The 21,893-nt window shown below is 49.9% G+C and overlaps 1 protein-coding gene across 1 annotated transcript in view; it reads right to left on the bottom strand.

The window, feature by feature from the left end:
* The window catches only part of PLCD4 (phospholipase C delta 4), a 22,672-nt gene extending 779 nt beyond the window's left edge, over positions 1 to 21,893 (bottom strand). Inside the window, exons 1-15 of the mRNA XM_059393480.1 lie at positions 21,354 to 21,893; positions 16,371 to 16,426; positions 16,063 to 16,221; positions 14,492 to 14,720; positions 13,230 to 13,359; positions 12,438 to 12,669; positions 8,283 to 8,484; positions 6,858 to 7,002; positions 6,028 to 6,180; positions 3,438 to 3,632; positions 1,935 to 2,091; positions 1,518 to 1,634; positions 1,126 to 1,298; positions 421 to 556; positions 3 to 152 (exon numbers count right to left, since the gene is read on the bottom strand). Of these exons, the coding sequence (XP_059249463.1) occupies positions 3 to 152; positions 421 to 556; positions 1,126 to 1,298; positions 1,518 to 1,634; positions 1,935 to 2,091; positions 3,438 to 3,632; positions 6,028 to 6,180; positions 6,858 to 7,002; positions 8,283 to 8,484; positions 12,438 to 12,669; positions 13,230 to 13,359; positions 14,492 to 14,720; positions 16,063 to 16,221; positions 16,371 to 16,392 (2,200 nt within the window). The 5' untranslated portion in view covers positions 16,393 to 16,426; positions 21,354 to 21,893. The remainder of the gene's footprint in view (positions 1 to 2; positions 153 to 420; positions 557 to 1,125; positions 1,299 to 1,517; positions 1,635 to 1,934; positions 2,092 to 3,437; positions 3,633 to 6,027; positions 6,181 to 6,857; positions 7,003 to 8,282; positions 8,485 to 12,437; positions 12,670 to 13,229; positions 13,360 to 14,491; positions 14,721 to 16,062; positions 16,222 to 16,370; positions 16,427 to 21,353) is intronic.

The following is a 21,893-nucleotide window of genomic DNA, read 5'->3' as shown; positions in this document are numbered from 1 at the left end:
ACCTTGCTGCATGCAGCTCCAAGGCACCGTGTACTGCCCGATAAAGTCATTCCGGGATTTCCGGTTGTAGTCCTCGACTACAAAACGCAGCAGGGCCAGCTGGGGCACCAGGACCTGGAAGCTCAGCGTCTGCCCCCAGTATGGATTAAACCCTGGGGCAGGGCGGAGGAGAGAGGGAGTGAAGGAAGTGACCTTGCTGGTTCTTTGCTTTAGGCGTGTCCCCTTGTGGTCTCGCAATTTTCCCCACGATCAGCATTTCACAGGTGAGGGGATTGCGGCCCAGAGCGGATGAGCAATTTGTCCAGGTCACCAGTGCGGACAGTGCGGTAGGGAAACAGCCATGTTCCTCCCACCTAACTCCCACCACCACCCCCCTCACCCCTGCCCAGCACAGCTCAGCACCGCCCAGCCCAGTCTCACCGTTGTTCTCTACGTAGCTGGTCTCTTGCCGGCTTTTGTCTGGGCGGACGCCAAAGATCTCCACTCTCACCAGTGGATCCACGATGGACCTCTCTTTACTCGTGTCCTCCTTAGGGAGTTGCTGCCCGCTGATGATCTGCAAGCAGGACTCTGGAAACTCACTGGTTCCTGTTCAGCTCAGCCCCACTCCAGCTCGCTCTTACACTGCCGGGGGTGGGGGGGAGGGGTGCACCCCCAAGGGTGGTGGGGAGGGCCAGGGGAGGGGCACTCTAGCCTCTGGCTTGGAGTAATATATGCTCCTCTAGTAACCTATGTGTGATTTAAAATCCACCAGAGTAGAAATTGAACAAGGTTTGAAAGAAGGTAGGTTCAGCAAACCCTTTCGGGCCTGGACGCAGCCCCAGGCATTGCCCTGGGTACTTTTAGATTACCTGTCACAGCAACCCTGTGAGGGGGACTAGCATTCCTCCCACTTTGCAGGGAAGGAGCCTGGGGTTCAGGAACTTGCCCGGAGTTACACGAGTAGTGACCAGGTTCGAACCTAGGCAGCTGGTTCCCAAATCCCCACCATTCACCGGCTCGCCTGCCTCTCCTGAGGCATTCTTCACCCGCTGCGTCCCTACCAGGCCCCACTGCCTCGACCCCCTGCTTCCATCCTGCCCCCCCCCCCCAGGTTTTTTCCCATGGTTTCGCTCACCGCAATACCTGGATTAGGAGGGTCTGGGCCTTGAAAGGGCTGATGGGCCGCTCAGGGTGGAAGGAGCTCTGGGCATCACGCAGGAAGTCAGGCTTCAGCACGTAGCCACAGCCACCGTTCTGGCGGAAGAACCCGTCACAGATGTCCATCTCCAGCCCCGCAGTCTGCACGTTCATGGCCACTGTGGGTCCCGGGAGAAAGGGAGGAAAACATACGTCTCAGGAGCCCTCTGGCCCTTCTCTCAAGGAATGAAGGAGATGGATTGGGTATAGGAAGGCCTGCTGGGAACACCCTCCATAGATGGCATCTCTCTCAGTCGAGCACCCTTTAAGCATTCCCTCACCCTCCTGGCCGGCCCCTGGGGCATGTAACCTCCCCCCTGTTGCTGCTGCCCCCTCACCCATCTGGCAGCCAGCGTTCCAGAGTTCCTGGGGGTTGTAGTTGGACGAATCTGTCCTCAGGCCGCTGGGGTACACACGGCTTAGCTGCCAGGCATTGTGTTGCACAAACTCGTTGCCTGCATAGAGGGTATAGTAGGTAGATGGCGATGGGGGGATCTCTCCACTTCCCTGGCCTCAGGTACACTGCCTACCCACTTCGCTTTCCTCCCCAGCATCTCCTGAGCATCTCTCCTCCCGCTAGAGCCTTGACCCTGCTGCTCAGAGCTCCTGTCCCAGTGCGTGCTCTGAGGAGTCGCTTAGCTCCCTCATCCCTACTTAGGCCCTTGGTCCTCTTTCTTGGGACTCGTCCTCCTGCCCAGCAGCCTGACCCTACCCATCCCAATTCCCTCCCTGGCTCTCTCCCTTTTGGTCCTGACCGGCCTCCTTGATGAGGCTTCTGGCCTTGGCTTCAGAGAAAGAGGAGGTCTCATAGAAGCGGTAGTGCTCCCTTGAATGAGTGAAGCTGTGGAATGAGACAGACTTCAAGTAGACAACCAGGGCAGAGAGGGATGGACACAAGATGGGTTTGGATTTCTGGAAGAGGAGAAAACAGAGAGGAAAATGGAATTGAACCTTCCACGAGCCGAGAGGAAAAGAGCGATGGCCAGGATCTGAATTACCCCATCCAACCTACGCCTCTGCCCACTGCCTCCCCTTTGCATTCCTCCTGCCTCACCTGCTTGGAAAAGAGAAGGGACCCAGCCTTGGAAATAGGAGCCTGAACCATAACCTCACAACAGATAGGCGGACAAAACAGCGGACACATCACAACCTGGGGATGGGAATGGGAATAAAGGCAGTCCTTTGAAACCTGATGGGATCGGTTTCAGCCTCTGGGCTTAAAGGGTCTGCTTTACTGTTACTTTCTGGGTAACAGGTTTTCGATGATTATTTTGAAGTAGAGAGGTGTCCTCCTTACCTCTCGCCTTTTAAAAAACCATTAATAGTGTATTTTGGTCAAAATGCTCATGAACCCAGACAGTTATGTCAAGGTATGCAAATGGCCGGGGAAGTCACACTGGAAGGATGTGAGGGTCCCAGAATAATATCTCTACATTTTTCTCTTAAATTCCCATTTCCTTCCCTGGACATGGTAGCAGGCTAGACCCCACAGCCCCAGAGAGGACAGGATAAGCTAGAAGTTAGCTAAGTCAAGGAAAAGCATGAGAACGAGAAAGGCAGACTTCTAACCAGGATCTTGGCTGTCCCACCAATGGCACCCCTTCCCCACAGGGAGCTGGGCCACTTGGGCACAGCCTTCTCAGAGCCTTCCCCTTCCCCAACTCTTTCTGCTCTTTTTTTTTTTTTTTTTTTGGCTACTTCTGGCCCCTTCTCAGACTCACCTTTTCCAAGAAACCTTCTCTAAGCCCATTTCAGATGCGGTTACAGCAGTCACTTGAGTAAGCCCTACGCCCCTAGTACAATAGTGCGGGTACACAATCTCTCTCTCTCTCTCACAAACACACATGCGCATATGCGCATGCACGCACACACCAGTGGTTTTCAAACTGGCCTTTAAAGAGACGGAGAAGTACAAAGATGTCTCAAGAGTCAATGGGGGACTCAGGAGAGACCAAATGGGTGCTTCAGCTGGAATGGCTCCGCTTGGATCCCTTTTGTATACAGAGCTCCCATGTAAGAGTTCAGTCATAAACCATTCCGTGGCCCAAAGAAGTTGGAAAGCCACTGCCATCTCTCTCCATACGATAGTAAATGGTGATGCCACACGTGCCCCCTTATACTTCTTTCACTGGGCGCAAGGGGCGTTTTGCTCCTTGGCCCAACACCCTGCCTGGCTCACTGGTCTCTCCACACAGGAACGCCATCTACAATACAGACTGACCAAATGCCAGAGCAGAAAGACCACCCTCCTGGCGCACCTTCTCCTTCTTTTTGTCCTTACTGCGCGGGCTCAACTCCTGGGACACAGACTCCAGATGGGCCTCCAGCTCTGTGTCGGCTTCCTGCTCCGTCTCCAGCTCACACTCTAGCTCTTCCTCCTCTTCCTCTTCCTCAAGATCCTCCTCAAGTGTCCTTAACTTCTTCCCCTTCACCAGGATCTTCCTCCGAAGCTCCTGGAGATAGAAATGAAGGCGCTTGTTTCCCTGTCTGCTCTGGGACCCTCCTGGGGGGCCCTGCGGCTCCCAGTGCTCTCATGGGACCATCTCAAAGGCAGAAGACGTGAGTGGGCTAGAGTCCCCACGGGGTGGCTGCCTGATACATACAGTAGGGGTTCCTGTCATTAAGCCAACTCGTCACATCTCTATCCAACTGGAAAACACAAAATAAAAAATACCTCACATATGACACATAGAGATTCTGCCCATATTCAAAATTTACATGTAAATATAAAGGACATAAGAGTATTAGAAGAAAATGCAGAATCTTTTTGAATAATCTTAAAGTAGGAAAGCCTTTAGAAACAGGAGATGAGGGGCGCCTGGGTGGCTCAGTTGGTTAAGTGTTCGACTCTTGGTTTCAGCTCAGGTCATGATCTCAGGGTCCTGACATAGCGCTGTGTTGGGGTCCGTGCTTGCCAAGGAGTCTGCTTGAGATTCTCTCCCTCTCCCTCTGCCACTCCAATCCCCACTCTCTCTCTCAAAAAAAAAAAATAAATAAAAAAAAAAAAAAAAAAAAAAAAAAAGAAAAAAAAAGGAAAGAACGAAAGAAGAGAAAAGAAAAGAAATAGGACATCTCCTGTTATCATCCATAACTCAGAAGACATACAAAAGACTGGCCAATTTGACTACATAAACCTTAAAATCCTCCATATGGCAGAAGATGCTATGATCCAAAAGCAAAGGCTGCAAAACAGAATTTTCCCAAAGCACCAATGTCTTTAACATTTAAAAACTTGTTATATACTGGTAAAGAGTATAAACCCCAATAAAAGTGGGTAAATCATATCTATTAATTCAAAAGAAGAAAATATAGACTCTTCTTTTTTATCTTATTTTTTGAAATATTTTATTTGTCTATTTGACAGAGAGATCACAAGAGGGCAGAGAGGCAGGCAGAGAGAGGGGGAAGCAAGCTCCCTGCTGAGCAGAGAGCCCGATGTGGGGTTTGACCCTAGGATCCCGAGATCAGGACCTGAGCCGAAGGCAGAGGCTTAACCCACTGAGCCACCCAGGAACCCCTAGACTTTTCTTTTTTCTTTTTCTTTTTTAAAAGATTTTATTTATTTATCTGACAGAAAGATCACAAGTACACAGAGAGGCGGGTGGAAAGAGAGGGGAAAGCAGGCTCCCACTGAGCAGAGAGCCCAATGCGGGCCATGACCTGAGCCAAAGGCAGAGGCTCAACCCACTAAGCCACCCAGGTGCCCTAGACTTTTTTTTTAACTTGACCTTTTTTTTTTTTTTGCCACGTTTGTCACTGTGAATCATCATACTTCTGAAGTTATTTGTGGTCCTTCTCTTACTGTTGGTCAGAGTGCAACTTGGTATTTTTTTCCAGAGGGCAGCTTGGCAGTAATAACCAAAATATCAGCACCAGTACTCTTCAACCCAGCAATGTACTTCTAGGAATCCTTCTCAGAGAAAGAGTGAATGGGGCGCCTGGGTGGCCCAGTTGGTTAAACATCTGACTCTTGATTTTGGTTCAGGTCATGATCTCAGGGTTGTGGGATCGAGCCCTGTGTCAGGCTACATGCTCACCAGGGCGTCTCAGATTTTCTCCCTCTGCCCCTACCCACCCGCCCCTTGCATGCTTGTGCTCTCTCTTTCTCTCGAATAGATCTCTCTCTTTTTTAAAAGAGTTTATTTATTTGACAGAAAGAGACACAGCAAGAGAGGGGACACAAGCAGGGGGAGTGGGAGAGGGAGAAGCAGGCTTCCCAATGAGCAGGGAGCCTGATCCAGGACTCAATCCCAGGACCCTGGGATCATGACCTGAGCCGAAGGTAGTCACTTAACCACTGAGCCACTCAGGTGCCCCTCAAATAAAGAACTCTTAAAAGAAGAAGAAGGGCAGCTGTAAATGGACAAAGCTATATGTACAAGTGAAAAATTACCAATAACCTGAATGTTTACTATTTACTGGTTAAATAAATAATGGTTCACAACAGAAAATGGAATCCCACAGAGCTACTAAAAGGGAAAAAATTATACATGAAAAGACATTCATAGTATCTATTGTATGTGACATATAAAAGGGATATAGAAAATGACCCCAAGCGTTCTTAGAAGTGCAAGTATATATACACCTATGAGCCATCAGGAAAAAAAAAAAAAGATAATTCCACTGAAAAAGGAAATAAGAAAATAATTGATTTAAAATTTAGAAAACCTATCAACCATTCTGCCTTCAATTGGACTTTTGGAGAAGTAAAATCATTTCCAAGGATATTCAAGAGTAAGATGGTCCACGGAGGGCTGAGAAGGAGGGAACAGGAGGGGCATGGAGGGGCAAGGGTGGGAGAGTATGGAAGCCACGGCAGAGCCTGGGCTGGCTGACAAGGGTGCCTACCTCTGGCGAGGGGAGCTGAGTGGGCAGCAGCCCATCCAAAGTAGTGCTCAGCAGCTGCTCCCCCAAGATCTCAGTCAGATGGTACGCCATGACCTGCTGCTGCTCCCAGCTGCAGTGGTTCTCCAGGGACAAGATGACTGGATAATCTGATGTCTGATGGGGAAGGGAGAGAATGCTAGAGCCAGAGGTTCAAAATATGGAACCTCCCTTCCTCTCTAGACCTCCCCTGGTGACTCACTCAGAGTACCCTGATTGGCAAACCCCTCTGACCCTGTTCTGGGTATCAAGGAGGTCTTGCTGGGTCTGGGGACCACCCCACATCTAAAAATCACTGTTGGGATCCCAAATCTCAGACCTATACCAGCTGTTCCGAGGTCCCTCTGGGACCTTTGAGCTTTTAGGCTCAGAGTGGGAAGGCTAGGCCATTCCTCTGATTATGTGTTCATGTTACACTCTCATCTCCAGACTCCTGTTGTCCCCCAGCCCTATCCACCACGTCCTCTGTTTCCTTATCCACCCTCTCCGAGATGGATGACAGTTGTCAGTGTGTAGGGTGTTGTGTCAGTTGTAAGCATAAGGGTGACAGTGACTAGAAGAGTCACTGATCCCTAGCAATTACCTCTAGGACTACTAACTACTAGTGACACATCCAACCCTTATTCACAATCTCTCAATATTTGTCTGATGCTTCCCAGTTAAAGTCTCTTGTCCGTCTCTGCCATTTGACACAGCCTCCCCCGCACTCGTCTACCCTTTCCAGATTCAGAGGCAGCCACTCTTCCCTCAGATCATCTTCCCTCTCCAGGAGACGCCCATTCTGGGACTTCTACCTGGAAGGCGTACTGCGCCACAGTGGCCACGACATCTTTGAAAGGGATGCGGGAGGTCAGCGTGTGTCCATGGTAAACGATAGGTTCCCCGTTAGGTCCATCCCATATATCCACCTCCACGCAGCGGCACCCCCTCTTCAGGGCCCTGCAAGAACCCCAAGCCCCCAGGCACAGAGAGATCAAGGTCGTATCATCTGTCTAGGGACTTTCTCCCCACTCTGGGGAGAACAGTGCTCACTGGCACTTAGTCCCCAAGACCCCTGCAAGCTGCATCTCTGTGAACCCTTCCCTGTCCACTGGGATACTGCTATGGCTCACGCTACTTCTACCCCCTATCCTCTCCAACTCACGATCTTCCTTCAGCATCACGTACTGCCTTGTGATGCTTCTGGTGTTCTGATTGTATGGCATTCTGCAACACCTGACTTAGTCAACCTCTCAGTAATTTGTTTGTTTGTTTATAAAGTAAGCTCTTTGGAGGCACCTGAGTGGCTCAGTAGGTTAAGCCTCTGCCTTCAGCTCAAGTCATGGTCTTGGGGTCCTGGGATCCAGTCCCACTTCAGGCTCTCTGCTCAGCGGGGAGCCTGCTTCCCCCTCTCTCTCTGCCTGCCTCTCTGCCTACTTGTGATCTCTCGCTCTCTGTCAAATTAAAAAAAAAAAAAAAAAAAAGTAAGCTCTATGGCCAATGTGGAGCTTGAACTCATGACCCCCAAGATCAAGAGTTGCATGCTGTACCAACTGAGCCAGCCAGATCCCCCTCAAACTCTCAGTAAATTTATACTTTATCTTCTCTACTAGACATCCTAGGGCAGAAAAAGTATGTTCCACACATCTTTTATACCCTGAAGCTACTAGATCAGTTGGTGCCACTACAAAGATTATCTTGACTCTTTGACCCAAACCATGATTAATCACTGTAAAAGCAGTGATCACTTATTGGCTGTTAGCACATGGATTATCTCATTTAATCCTCACAACAACTCAGACAGAATAGGCATTGTTACCATCCCTATTTCACAGATGGGGATACTGAGGCCCAGAGAGGTTAAATACTTAGAACAAGAGCACCAAGTGAGACAGCTAGGATTTGACTTCATATGGTCTGACTCCAGAACCTATGTTTCTAACTTCTGTGCTCTATTGCCTTCCATGTAACATTTAGTTTCTTTGTTCAAAATAAATCTGTCAGGACCTCTGAGTTCCAAGAGAGTTTCACAGCCTATGAAGAGAAGGAAGCTCCATTTACCCATAGAGTTTCAGTACTACCCTCCTGTCAGTCTTCAACGTCTCCTCCAAGTCTCTCAGGAATCCAGGGACCCTCAGCCCCAAACCCTCCACAACATCTTTTTGATCCCTGTTATCCACTGACAACACAGATGGCCCCTTCTCATGAGCAGGAACCCTTCCCCCTTGCTCCCCACACACCGTATGTATCCCTCGACGCTGCTATGGCCATAAAGCTGGTCCCCCACGAGGTAGGTATTGTGAGAGGAGTTGATGTAGTAATGGTTCAGGGGTTGAGTCATATCCTGGTAAACCGGGAGGCAGGTTGGGTTGAAGATATCTCCATCCTTCGAGCAGAGGTAGTTGAGGAAACCGTCCATGCTCAGCACGTGTCGCAATTTGCCTGAGGTGCAGAGTAGGGGAAGGCTACAATGAGAACCTCTGAGTAAGGGCATCCCAGCACCCCTCAAGCGCAGCCCTCACTTCACCCCTCTCCAGGGTCCTGCCTTTCTTTTTTTTTTTTTTTTTAAAGATTTTATTTATTTATTTGATAGAAAGAGATCACAAGTAGACGGAGAGGCAGGCAGAGAGAGAGAGAGGAGGAAGCAGGCTCCCCGCTGAGCAGAGAGCCCGATGCGGGACTCGATCCCAGGACCCTGAGATCATGACCTGAGCCGAAGGCAGTGGCTTAACCCACTGAGCCACCCAGGTGCCCGGGTCCTGCCTTTCAGATGGCGTCCACTCCCGGCCTCCAGATGCCAAATGTGCCCCACCCACCATCTGTCACCATCTGTGCCCACCCTCAGGGAGAGTTAAAGCCACGTGGAGAATCATGAAGACCATTCTAGTTCAGTGGTAGCCAAATAGAACTTTCTGCAATGATGGAGACATTCTCTTCTGTGCGGTCCAGTACGCTAGCCTTAGACACGTGTGGCTATCGAGTGCTTGAGATGTGGCTGTGTGACTGAAGAACTGAATTTAAAATTTTGATTTTAATTAATTCATTAAATATTGGAAAGTTTTTACTTATTTATTCATTGAAGTAATCTCTACCCCTGAAATGGGGCTCAGACTCATGACCCTGAGATCAAGAGTCGTGTGCTTTTCCGACTGAGCCAGCCAGATGCCCCAATTTTAGATAATTTACATTTATCTTATTTAAGATTTTATTCATATTTTTAGATAGAACACGCATGTGTGCGCATATGTGCGAGAGCGGGGGTGGGAAGGAGGAGAGGGAGAGGGAGAGAGAGAATCCCACACAGACTGTCCTGAGCACAGAGCCCAACACGAGGCTCGTTCTCACAACCCCAAGATCATGACCTGAGCCAAAATCAAGAGTGGAGGCTTCACGTACAGTCACCCGGCACCTTGTTAATTTAAATTTAAATAGTCACACAGAGGGGCGCTTGGATGGCTGAGTCACTTGAGCATCCATCTTGGTCCCAGCTCAGGTCATGAGCTTGGGTTTGGGGGATTGAGCCCCATGTCAGGCTGCTCTGCATTCAGCGTGAAGTCAGCTCGTTTCTCCCCGACCTCCTCTGCTCTTCCCACTGCTCATGTGAGTGCCCGCACTCAAGTCCTCTCTCCCTCTCAAATAAATAAATAAACAAATAAATATCTTTTTAAAAAACTTAAAAAAAATAGTCACATGGAGCTCATGGTTAGCGTAAGGGACAGCATAGTATTCAGTGTAAAGGGCTAATTTTATATATGGGGAAACTGAGGCCCTGAGACCAACAAAGTCAAAGAATTTTAGCGACGCAATCAAGGTACCTGTGTTTCATTCCCTGAGCTGTGTAGCCGCTGCCAGCTACAACCTGAGGGTTTCTTCCTAGCATCAATTCCCGTATGATGTTTTGAAGAGTGTTTGTCTGATATATCCCTGGACTATAATATGCCCAAAGGGCCTGAGTTAGGCCCTTTGAGGGCAGGGCCCTGTCACTCCTTCCATAGCCCTCACCCATGATACCAACAATAACGACAGGTACCGAGCACTTGCTCCGTGCCCGGGACACCCCATGCAGCGTCTCTCTGAATGCTCTCGCCAATGTGATGAGGTAGATAGAATAGAATCTGTCCAGGGAGGTTAGGGAATAAAACCAGTAACTGGAGGAACTGGGATTCGAACCCCGGCTGGCAGGTGTCTGAGCTATGCCCATCCCACTGGACTGCGCAATCTCACTGAGGGGAACACTGCTGCCGGGGGTAGCATGGGAGGCCCTTGGGAGGTGGAACAACTCGACCCCAATGCCCAGCTTCGTCGCTCCAGCTTTGACAAGGCCTACAGATAGTGGAGAACGGCCGGAAGTCAGGCAGGAAGTTTCATTCTTAACAGTAAGGACTTAACTTGCGAGAGTAAACTCACCATTGCCGGATGCCTTTCATGCCTGTCATTTCATTTGGTCACCAAGTGTTTTATAAAACAGAAAATCGAGCCTCTGTGGGGTTAAGCAGCTTGGCCAGGATAACTCAGTTAGTAAGAAGCACAGTGGGGCCTTGAGCCCAGGTCCCTTGGAGGAGACCATCCCTGCAGCCAGACTATAGTACCTGACAGCTGAGTGCAGGGGTGGGGACATCACACCGAGGGGCACGCGGCAGAATAAAAGTAACTGACGTCTACTGGGTCCTGCGCTGGAGAGAGAAGATCTTATTTCTTAACCTTTATGCATTCCTCTTCTATTTATTTTTCTGAAATGATTGCTTTACGGCCCCCTTTCTTCCGTGAGCACAGACATAGAATCTGGAATCAGTGATTCCAACCCTTTCTGTTTGGTGGCGTTCTTGTTGGACCTTCTGCTGTATCTCTGGGGCTGAGCCTAGGTCCTGGCCCATGACAGGGACTCAAGAAGCATCAGCTGAAGTAGTGAGTGAATGAATGAATGAATGAATGAATGAAAGGAGTGGCAGTTGAGACCTAGGAAACGTGGGTCAATTGTCCAGCTCGCATTCATCTCATCCCAAACTCTTTCTAAGATTTTATATATTGGGGCACCTAGGTGGCTCAGTCATTAAGTGTCTGCTTTTGGCTCAGGTCATGATCCCTCAGTCCTGGGATCAAGCCCAGCACCAGGCTCCCTGCTCCGTGGGGAGCCTGCTTTTCTCTCTGCCTGCTGCTCCCCCTACCTTGTGCTCTGAGAAATATTTTTTTAAAAAGATTTTGTTTATTTATTTGAGAGGGAGAGTGTATGCAAGTGAGTGCACAAGCGCAAGGGTAGTGGGGAAGAGTGGAGGGAGATGGATGAATAGACTCCCTGTTGAGCAGGGAGCCTGACTCAGATCCCAGGACCCCAAGATCTTGACCTGAGCTGAAGGCAGATGCTTAACCCACTGAGCCACCCAGGCACCCCTCATCCGTCTCATCTCTAATTCTCATGCTCAATAGAGCTCTTAGGTAAGGGTCAGGTGACCTGGGTTTCAATCCCAATTCTTCCTCTCATTAGCTGTTGGCTTTGAACAAATCATTTGACCTTTCTAAATCCGAGTTTTCCTCTTTGGCACAACTGACTTAATAACAGAAGCGACTTCAACTCGTCCTTGGAAGGATGAGAAGAGAAAAGACATGTAAAGATGTTAGCACATTAATGGGATATTTAGCAGAAGCTGAATAAGGATTATGCTTTCGATTTACAAGGTTATAGTGAGGGCTAGAGGAAGTAAGTGATGTGAAAGTACCTTGTAAATCATTTATTATTAATGTAAATTCCTCTCATTCTGAAGGGGATGGAGGGCAAGGTGATGTCTATTGAAGGAACAAGGAGAAAGTGCTGAAGACAGAGAGGGCCTATTTGAGCTGTGCTTGCTGAAGCTAGATGACTGGCCTGCTCTTCATCCGCCTCAGTCCGACTGACTAGCTTCCTGGCCCAGGGGCTTAGCCACTCCAGAACCACTTGGAGAATTTGGAGAAAGCCCAAGAAAGGGCAGGGAGCCAGCATTTAAAGAAACAGCAAACAGAAACCATGAAGGGAGATGTAAGAAAAGGAATCAGGCGCTTATGAAGATGAAAAGGGAGAGGACCAAGGACCTTCCTTTTCCACTGGGGGCAAACGTAAACATAAGGACAAACTTACTCTAAAAGTGGAGCATGAGCATTATGGAGGAAAGGGAGCTTATGGAATGTTCTTCCTTCTGAGGATACAGTGTTATGGAGGAGACTCCTGTCTTACCTGGGCAGGAAGCGGCTGGTCTCCTTCCCTGGGAGTGGTTGAATGAGGGAAGCTGCTTGTGCAGGGGCTGGGGTAGGTAGGGGTGGGGCTCAGCACTCCCTGAGTTAGGCAGAAGGTGGCTTATCTCTGGACCTTTCTAAAGTCCCCCTCCTCACACATGTCCAGTGCCCCTCCGCCCTAACCCTCTTACCACTATCTGAGGGCTCATAGCGGTCGATGAGTTCCAGAGCAAGGTCAGAAGCTCGCTCTCCTTCTTTCTGCTCCTCTTGGAGAAAATCCACAAATTCCAGCAGGGTCAGTTTCTGCCCATCCGCCGAAAAGTTTTCAAACAGCTCTTGCACCTCCGTACGCTTAGTCAGCGCCTTATAGAACTCTACAAACTCTTCTCCCTCCAGAGTCCCAGACTCGGACGTGTCTGCTGCCTGCAAGTGAGGGTTTAGAGGATGGTGGAAAATTCCTTTTAAGAGCACATTGTATGGCCATCTGGCTGACAGGTGGGTACAAACATGTTTCCACAAAATTCTCCCAGGGCTCCTGACACTTTGTGTTCATAGAAGCCGCTTTGGTAAGTAAAAAACAAAATGGCAGCCTTACCATGTGCTACTAGAGAAAAATTTCAATTAGAAAGGGTTAAATGTCCCAGCAAGTGCCTAAAAGGTCTAAAGATCCCTCTTCCTATTTCATTCACATTCCGGGGGGACTTTTCCATTGTGACTAGGCCCCTCTGTCATGGACAGAGGGGTCCTTGAGATCTGACACAGTAACATATGGTGGTTCCCCCTTCATAAATCTAGGCATCATCTTTCTCAGAAGACGGAAGGGTAAGAACCATGCCCTACACTCTCCATTGAACTCGGCATAGTGGTAAGGCATAGAGGAGAGATTCAATAAAGAGTGATGCTGGATAGGCTCACCTACATCGGGCTGCATGAGAACATGGCCTTGGCTGGCTTCTGAAGATCGTTCCCCAAAAAAGACTTACCTGGAAAAGCTGGAAGGCATATTCTTGGTCCATTTTCACGTTCATCAGGTGCAACAAACGCTGGACTTCATGGAAACTCATCCGGCCATCCTGGTTCTTATCTCCACGCTGGAACCAGTCACTCAGCCATCCAGGTGCGAGTCAAGGCCAAAACACTGTGTGTGTTTGTGTATGCAGATGTGTGTGCCTATTCATCCACTGGCATCGTCTCCCCTAGCTTTGCTACAAGTGTCTCCTCCATGCCAGTGCATTTTCCATATTAGCTTCCAGAATAATCTTGTCCCTGCATGGCTCAGATGCCTGCAGGGTTTTTCCTATTGCTTACAGAAAGAAGCCCAAATTTTTAAACCTAGATTGAAGGTCTTCATCCCCACAGCCCCCACACAGCTGGCCCCCCTACAGCCTTCCTCAACACACTTCTGTTTTCCCCGTACTTAAGCCAGACTCTCCCTCCTGCTCTTCAATGTCCTCCCTCCTGTCCTTTGATGTCTCTGAGCATTTCCTCATGCCGTTCCCTCAGGCAGGAGAGCCTTTTTCCCTCCTTTCTTTATTCAAGCTCTGCTCCTTTTCCAGGCTCAACTTACCTGCAACTTCCTCCCTGACGTTTTCCCAGAACTCTCTCAGCTAGAATTAAGTGTTTTTCCTTCCTTTGAATACCCACAAATAATTTCAGTCCACTGGAAGTTCACTTCCAGGGTACTTAGATGATTCACACAAATCCCTTTTCTCCACTGACTAAAACAATACCTGAGTCTCATTCATCTTTTCACCCCGAAAGCCTGGCACAGTGCCTGATACCTTCTGCTTCATAGACAGTGAATGAAGGAAGGAAGGAAGAAAGGAACAAAAAAATGAATGAAAGACCTAGCATGGAAGGTAAATACAATCTAGGAAGCCTGAATGAGTCAACACCATGAAGTTCCGCCTCCTAGTCCTGGCATAGTTCATGCCACTGGGATCTTCTGCTCAGCTCTCAAGATCAGCACCTTGTTGGGTCCTTTGCCTCTCACGTCCCTTCCAACCATCCTGAAAGGACGGATTTCTGCCCACCCTCTGCCTGGTTATGCCTTTGGCATCCCAAGCCTCCATTATGCCTTCAATGTCCTCTGCCTCACAGTGGCCTGAGGTGCCCTTGCCCACCCTATCCAGACTCTTAGCCACCCCCCGCCCAGTGCAGTACACCCCCGCCTGTCTCTAGCCTTGTGGCATCTGGCTCTTTCAGTGACCTCCAGCCCCCCACTCTGACTCCATCCTCCCGATACTGGTCCAGCCGCTCCTGTTGGTCCATGCCGGTGACAAAGTCAACCAGAAGCTGCAGTCCCTGCATCCATATCTTGGCCTCCTCGGCGCTGTTGGCCACCAGGTCCAGGTTGGAGCGGCGGCCATGGAAGACGATGGTGAAGCCCTGCTCCAGGGGGAGCTCCTCCGCCAGGCTGCGCAGCAGCTCGGACTCCTGGCCCTCCCGCACGCTCTCCACATCAGAAATCGAGACTGCCAGGGAGGAAACAAGGGGACACAGGGGACAAGAGTCTGCCAAATTGCAGGGGCGAAGGGTCGGAGGAACCCCAACCTCCACAGGATGAAACCCCTAAAGAGGCAGATCTCTGGGATTCAGGATTCCCCGTGAGTCACTGCCATGTTCAGAGGCAGCCTGGCAAGGGGCCTGCGCTAGGAGCGGCAAGACCTGGCTTCAGGACACTGGCTGGCAGTGTGACACAGACCAAAATGACTTAACCCCTCAGCACCCCGTCTGAAATAAGGGATGGTCCCATCTATGGCCAGTCCACCTGGTGACCCCTGTTGTAACTGATGGATGGAAACACACTTAAAGGTAGAAGCAGTTACACCAAAGCATGGTATGTCCAAGTTCAATGTCCCCATTCCAGGCTTGAGGGCCTCCTCTTTCCAGATGTCTAGGAAAGAGCCAGAGAAATTATCCTACCCCCTTTCCTCAGCTGGGGGGTGCTGGGGCTCGTGAGCTTTGATTGTGTCTCTAAAGTGGACTCTCTCAAATGCGTCCTGTGATCACATTTTTAGAGGGGGCATAAAGCATCTGGCCAAGAGGATACACAAGGTTGTGCTGCATTTATGATATTTAAAATTATTCACCATAGGGGCGCCTGGGTGACTCAGCCAGTTAAGCATCTTCCTTTAACTCAGGTCATGATCTCGGGGTCCTGGGATCGAGCCCCACCTTGGGCTCCCTGCTCCAAGGGGAGTCTGCTTCTCCCTCTCCCTCTGCCTGCTGCTCCCCTACTTGTGCTCCCTCAAATAAATAAATAAAATCTTTAAAAAATGATATTCATCATAATAGCTAATTTGTGAAAGGCATCCTGGCTTCAGGTGACATGTTAGGCACTTTGTACATTAACTTGCCGAGTCCTTGTAACCTTCTAGGCAGGAACTGTTCAGTCCTCATTTTGCAGATGAGGAAACCAAAGCTTAATGCAACTTGTCCAAAGCCACTCAGCTAGAAAGTGGCAGAGCCAGAGCTTTGATCTGGGCAGTCTGATGCATGAGATCATGCTCTCACTATAATGATAACAAAAAAGAACCTAGGACTTACTGAGCCTTATTCTGAGCCAGAACCCTCCTAAGCCTTTTATGTGCAATAATGGATTGAATTTTCATAAATAGCTTTAAGAGGCAAGTACTATTGTAATTCCCACTCTACAGGCTCAGAGATAGATGTAAAAGAGACAGCATGAGGACACAGCATAGGACCCTCGTCCCTCCCCTGCTCTCAAGCCACTGGACTCTTTAGGGTCCAGTCCCCACCAGCCCCCCCCGGACCCCGCCACCGCACGTGTGCCTAGCTATCCACGTGACTCACAGGTGGGCTTGGCAGTGCTTCCCGCCTGCCTGGCGTGCCAGACCGTCATGCCGTCATCCTGGAGTCTGAAGTATCTTAGCTTCTTCCAGCTTTTGGACCTCACCTTGCGCATCAGCGTGCCTTTCTGCATCAGCAGCAAGTCTTCACTGATGGGCAGCCCTGGGCCAGGAGAAGAAGGGGCTGGCTGGGCAGCCGGCGGGAAGGGTGGAGGGCCCAGGAGGCGTTCTTGACCAGGGGTCCAGACTCCTCCCCGCCTCCCCATCCCTGGGCGGTCTCCTGAAAGCCTCCTCTCCCACTGGGGTACTCACGGCCTTGCATCAGAGACGCCATCACCCACTGCTCCACCAGCTGGTGCCGGAGTCACCTGGAGGAGTAAGGAAGAACGAAGGGTTCGGGGTTCATACTGGGGATCTTAGAATAAGAGATCAAAGGAGGAAGAGAAGGAAACCTGTGCATTCTGACAGCCCATGAGGAGCCAGGAGCTTCACCCACCTATTCTTTTTTTTAAAAAAATATTTTATTTATTTACTTGACAGAGAGAGAGAGAGAGGACACAAGCAGGGGGAAAGCAGAGGGAGAGGGAGAAGCAGACTCCCCACTGAGCAGGGAGCCTGATGCAGGGCTCAATCCCAGGACTCTGGGATCATGACCTGAGCTGAAGGCAGACGCTTAATCGACTGAGCCACCCAGGCGCCCCCATCCACATAGTCTTTAGCTCTTTTGTACATCTAGTTTGAGTCCGATGACTTTGAGGCTTAGAGGGGCTACAAAACTTGCATCAGATCACATAAGGATTCAGAATTTAAAGCCAAATGTCTGATCCCACAGAGTCTGCTCTTTTCCATAGTCATCTCCACAGAGGGTTGTAGCAGGGCTTTCTGCCCAAAACCCCCGAGTCACCCCTCAGCTCCCGATTATTAGGGACCACCATCTTGCTGGCTGCGCCCTTTTAGAACCTGGAATCTCTCTATATCCTAGCCTTCTCTTCTCCACGGGGCTTACCCCAGCTGCTGTATCTTGGGAGCCCTCTCCCTGTTCCTGTGCAGACCCTCCCACCCCCGGCACCAGAGGGGCCAAGGCAGAGTCCTGCTTTTGCCTTGAAATTGACCCCTTGTGCCATACTTGCTACACAAGCCACCTTCTTTTGCCTTCCCACAGTAAGGCACACTTTACACGCCTTAGCCTAGCAATTGTTCCCAACAGCTTAATGGACGGGTAAGCTACATAGTCTTAGAAATGCAGTTTCAAGTTTTCTCTGCCTCCTGAAGAACAGAGCCCTCATTAAGATACATGCTCATTTAGGACCTGGTTAAGTCGCCCTAGTAGGTAACAACAAACTGCTCTCAAAAGGGCAAAAGAGAGGACACCTGGGTGGTTCCCTTGGTTAAACGTCTGCCTTCACCTCGGGTCATGATCCTGGAGTCCTAGGATCAACCCCTGCATTGGGCTCCTTGCTCAGTGGGGTGCCTGCTTCTCCCTCTCCCTCTGCCTTCCCCCAGCTTGTGCGCACTCTCTCTCTCTCTCTCACTCATAAATTAATTAGTTAATTAATCTTTAAAAAAGAGCCAGAAGGCTCGATATGTAGCCACATTGATTCGAGCTGTGCCCTCTAGGAAATCATCAACTCTTGACCAAATCGTTCTGGACGAAGCAAAGCGCAAGAAACATAAAGCTCTATGCTTTGCATAAGCAGAGGAACAGCACTCGAATAGAGATGCTGCGTGTTTTAAGGGATAAATTTACATTTTGACAATGGTGAGCATCTAAAACACAAAAAGCATTTCTAAAGTCATCATTCAGTTGGTGCTCTCTTAGAACACGGTGTGGTTCCACTCGCTGGGTCTCACAGATGAAAAGCGGGAAGTCCAGAAATGTGGTGTGACTTGTCTGGGGTCACACAGCATCTCAGGGCTCCCCCGCCTCTCTTTAGCTGGAAGAGCCTATCAAGTCACCCAGGGGTGGCTAAATCTTTAGGAAGAAAGTAGAGGTCACTAAAACTACAGTTCCCCTGACTGGAGGAACTAGAGAAGGCTTTCAAAGGAGTAGCAAATACACAGGTGCCCAAAGCGAGACAGGAATGTTGGGAGCCAGTCTGTACCTAAGTGGGAAAGATAACTCAAGGCGCCCTCAGGAGAGACAGAACCCTGCGACAGTTCCAAAAAGCCAAGGTTTTGCTGGCTGAGGCTGAATATAGTGAGCCTGGGTGAGACCAGAAGAAGCCTCTGGATAGATGAAGGGACCCAGAGTGCTTCATGAAAGGCAGAAACGCAGCTCCCCTTTTCAGGCTGGTGATGTAGTTTGGCGACCAAAGCTTGCAAAAACTGGATGAGGACAGAACTAATAGGTCTCTCCTAAGTGTCTCAGGTCCCCAGACTCCAGAGGCAGGGGGAAGCCTGGGATTCTTCCAATCCTCTTGCCAACAACCTGCTTTATCTCCTCTTTGAATTTCAGCTCCCGTATCTGGGGCATAGGGACCGTGGGATGGGCTGGATCTCGGCCCTGGGAGAAGACAGAATTCCCTTCCCCTATACCTGGACCTAGGAACCTCACAATTGTGTCCTGAAACATGGGACGCCTCCGTTCACAGTGCCAGGACACCCCTATTTTGGAGCCTATTTCCTCTCAAACAAGCCTTGGAAAATTATTTTATCCTTGCCAAACTCTTCCAACCCCAGGACTGGGCACGTGCTCTTCCAATCCTCCTCCCATTTCTGACTCACTATTTCAAACCTAGATCCAGGTGACTTGTGGCCATATGATGGCCAATTTCAACTCAGGGAGCCACAGAATGTCAGACCTGGACTTCGTTTTTTTTTTTTTTTTTTTTTAAAGATTTTATTTATTTATTTGACAGAGAGAGATCACAAGTAGGCAGAAAGGCAGGCAGAGAGAGAGAGAGAGGAGGAAGCAGGCTCCCTGCTGAGCAGAGAGCCCGATGCGGGACTCGATCCCAGGACCCTGAGATCATGACCTGAGCCGAAGGCAGCGGCTTAACCCACTGAGCCACCCAGGCGCCCCACCTGGACTTCGTTTTTTATACAGAAGGGCTAGAAAGATTAGCTGAAGTGCCAGAGCCATTGAAGGAATTACGTGGTAGAAGTGGGACCAGAACCACGGTTCCTTGTGACTAGCTCAGAGATCTCAGCAAGGCCCTGCCCTTAGAAAGGGTTTTCTCTAGGGGCCCCTGGGTGGCTCTGTCCATTGCATGATCAACTCTTGGTTTCGGCTCAGGTCATGATCTCATGCTTGTGGGATTGAGCCCTACATCAAGCTCCATGTTCAGCACAGAGTCTGTTTGATATCCTGTCTCTCCCTCTTCCTTTGCCCCTCCTCCTGCTCTATCTAAAATAAATAAATAAACCTAAAAAAAAAAAAAGAGGAAAATCCTTTCTTTCCAAAGGAAAACTTAGAAAGCCAGTTAGAGCAGGGCTAAGAACCAACAAGGGACATGGATAATTTTGTCTCCCTGCCTCCGTCATTCTCAGCCCCCACCATGTCCCACTTGATAGCTTTTCTTTCCTCTCTTCCCATTTCTCTTCTTTTCCCATCCTGGTGCCTTTCTTTTCCTTTCTCCCAGCTCACTCTTCTCTTCTGATCCCATCTGCCCCCTACTTGCTCACTTGACAGCCTCTCTGTGCTCTCGTCTCCTTATCCTTCTCCCCACTCCTTCTTCCCTCACCTCTTCCTTTTTCTTTCTCCTCTAATTCCCAATAGGTCGGGTTCTCGTCCTCTGTGGGGATTTTGAGCCCGAGATCCAGGAGGGAGAAGGGCCCACAGGAGCACACCCCTGCCCTCAGCCTCCCTTCCCCCGTATCCTAGGAGACGGACTGAACACACTGTCCAGAGAATGCGACTTAGAACCCAGGTGTTCTAGGTCTTGGTGTTGCCTCCGGTGTCTGAAGGTAGGATGGGGAGGATGGTGACGCAGGTGCAGTGCGGAGAGCAGGAACAAAGGACCGGGAGTGGGAGCAAGAGCAAGAGGTGAGGGACAGAGGATGAGGACTGAGAGTACGAGACTGGGTCTTAACTGTTCACTCCTGGACACGAATGTGGAGATCCTCAAGAACACAGATGATGACCTCTATAATACACATGAGAGAAAAGACACAAAGTAAGGTGGGAAGTGGCCGGGGCTGCTCAGTAAGATCTGGTCCTCAACTTACAGGTGGCTGTAAGAGATGGACCTTGGCAGAGTTGCCAATAGTGCCAATGATATTATGGTGAAATTCGGGGTGTCTCAGGGTTCTCCGAAGGGGCAGGAAGGAAGAGAATCATTATGTCTACTCTCTTGCTTCTGAGCAGGATTATTGGGTGACCTCATCCATATAAAGAAGACAGAATGGCTCCGGTCATAGGTAGCCTTCAGGAGGTTAAAGCTTGAAGACTCTTGTTTTCATAACTCATCAAATCCAGAAGTTCCTGGCTATATTGAAATCCTAGGTCAAATAGAGATTCTTTAGCCTCACCCCAAATCTACCGGATTAGAATTTGCCAGGAGGGAGCTCAGGAATATTTATTTTAAAAAAGAACCCCTGGGGTGCCTGGGTGTCTCAGTGGGTTAAAGCCTCTGTGTTCTACTCAGGTCATGATCACAGAGTCCTGGGATCGAACCTCACAACAGGCTCTCTGCTTAGCAGGGAGCCTTCTTCCCCGCCGCCCCCCTCCGCCTGCCTCTCTGCCTACTTGTGATCTCTGTCTCTCAAATAAATAAATAAAATCTTTAAAAAAAAAAAAAAGAGCCCCTATGACACATGCAAGTCTGGGAAACCGTAAATTCCTATTACAGATCAGGAAGCTGCTGTCCAAAGTCACATAGCTGGTTAGCGTGGCAAAATCAGGACTAGAAGCAGGTGCTTTTCCCAGCACAGCCCTTGGCCATGCCAACCAACTGTCCCAGCCCATGGAGCAGGCTAAGAACAAGTACGGAGCTCAAACTCCAGCTCTTTCTAAGGAAATCTCTACCATCTTCCCTGGGTCTTTGGGAATCCTCAACATTCTGTTAATGAATCTATCCTTACTCCAATCTCTATCTTCCCTTACTAGGATGGGGCTCGCTTGTGAGCGGTAGCTAAGAGGTCCCCATGTAAGGAGTGACTGCCACAGTCAGGAGGAAACTCTAAATCAGAGGGCTAGAGAGAACCAAAACGTGGGAGCCTTGCAGACATGTTAGGGCTAAGGTGTCTGGGGTACAATTTAATCAGGGTGGGGATAAGCATGTGGCAGACAGAGTTAGGGACTCAGGCAGGGCAGAGTTTGGAGCAGAGGCTGGTCAGAGCTTCCGGGGCCCTTACCGTGGGCAGGAGAGCGGTCCTGTGTCTGTGAGCTGTGCGATGCTCTCTCCTGTGGGACGAGGAAACCCAGCTGGGCTCTCTTTCTCCTCCCTTGCTGGCTCGCTGGCTTCCTCCCCTTTTCTACTGCAGTTTGCTGCTGTGACTGGCGGACTTGCAGCCAAAGGGAAGGAGAAGGGAGGGGAGAGGTAAGAGCTCTCGCCTCAGTCCAGCCCTTCCAACTCTTAAAGGCCCAGGACGCTGGTCAATGGGAGGGAGTACTGGGGGAGGGGTGGGTAGACAAGGATTAAGGGAGGAGAAGCCAGGCTGCCCTTCGTCTTGATGCCAGCCCTCATTGACCCCAATCCTGCAGTAGCTCTCAGAGTGAAGCCGGAGGAGTGTCTGAGTTGCAGCGCTCCATGAATCACTGCTTCTCATTCTGCACGGGTTCTCCCTGCGTGTCACACAGCTGTCTTTGCCCTTATTTCATCTGGCTCCTCTCCAGGGTGTCTGTTCCACCGGCCGGCTTCTGTGTCTCCGCATCCTGCCTTGCGGAGAACTCGG

Source organism: Mustela nigripes, chromosome 3 (assembly GCF_022355385.1).
Source record: "Mustela nigripes isolate SB6536 chromosome 3, MUSNIG.SB6536, whole genome shotgun sequence".
Classification (NCBI taxonomy): Eukaryota; Metazoa; Chordata; class Mammalia; order Carnivora; family Mustelidae; genus Mustela; species Mustela nigripes.
This window is presented reverse-complemented; position numbering and strand designations above follow the sequence as displayed.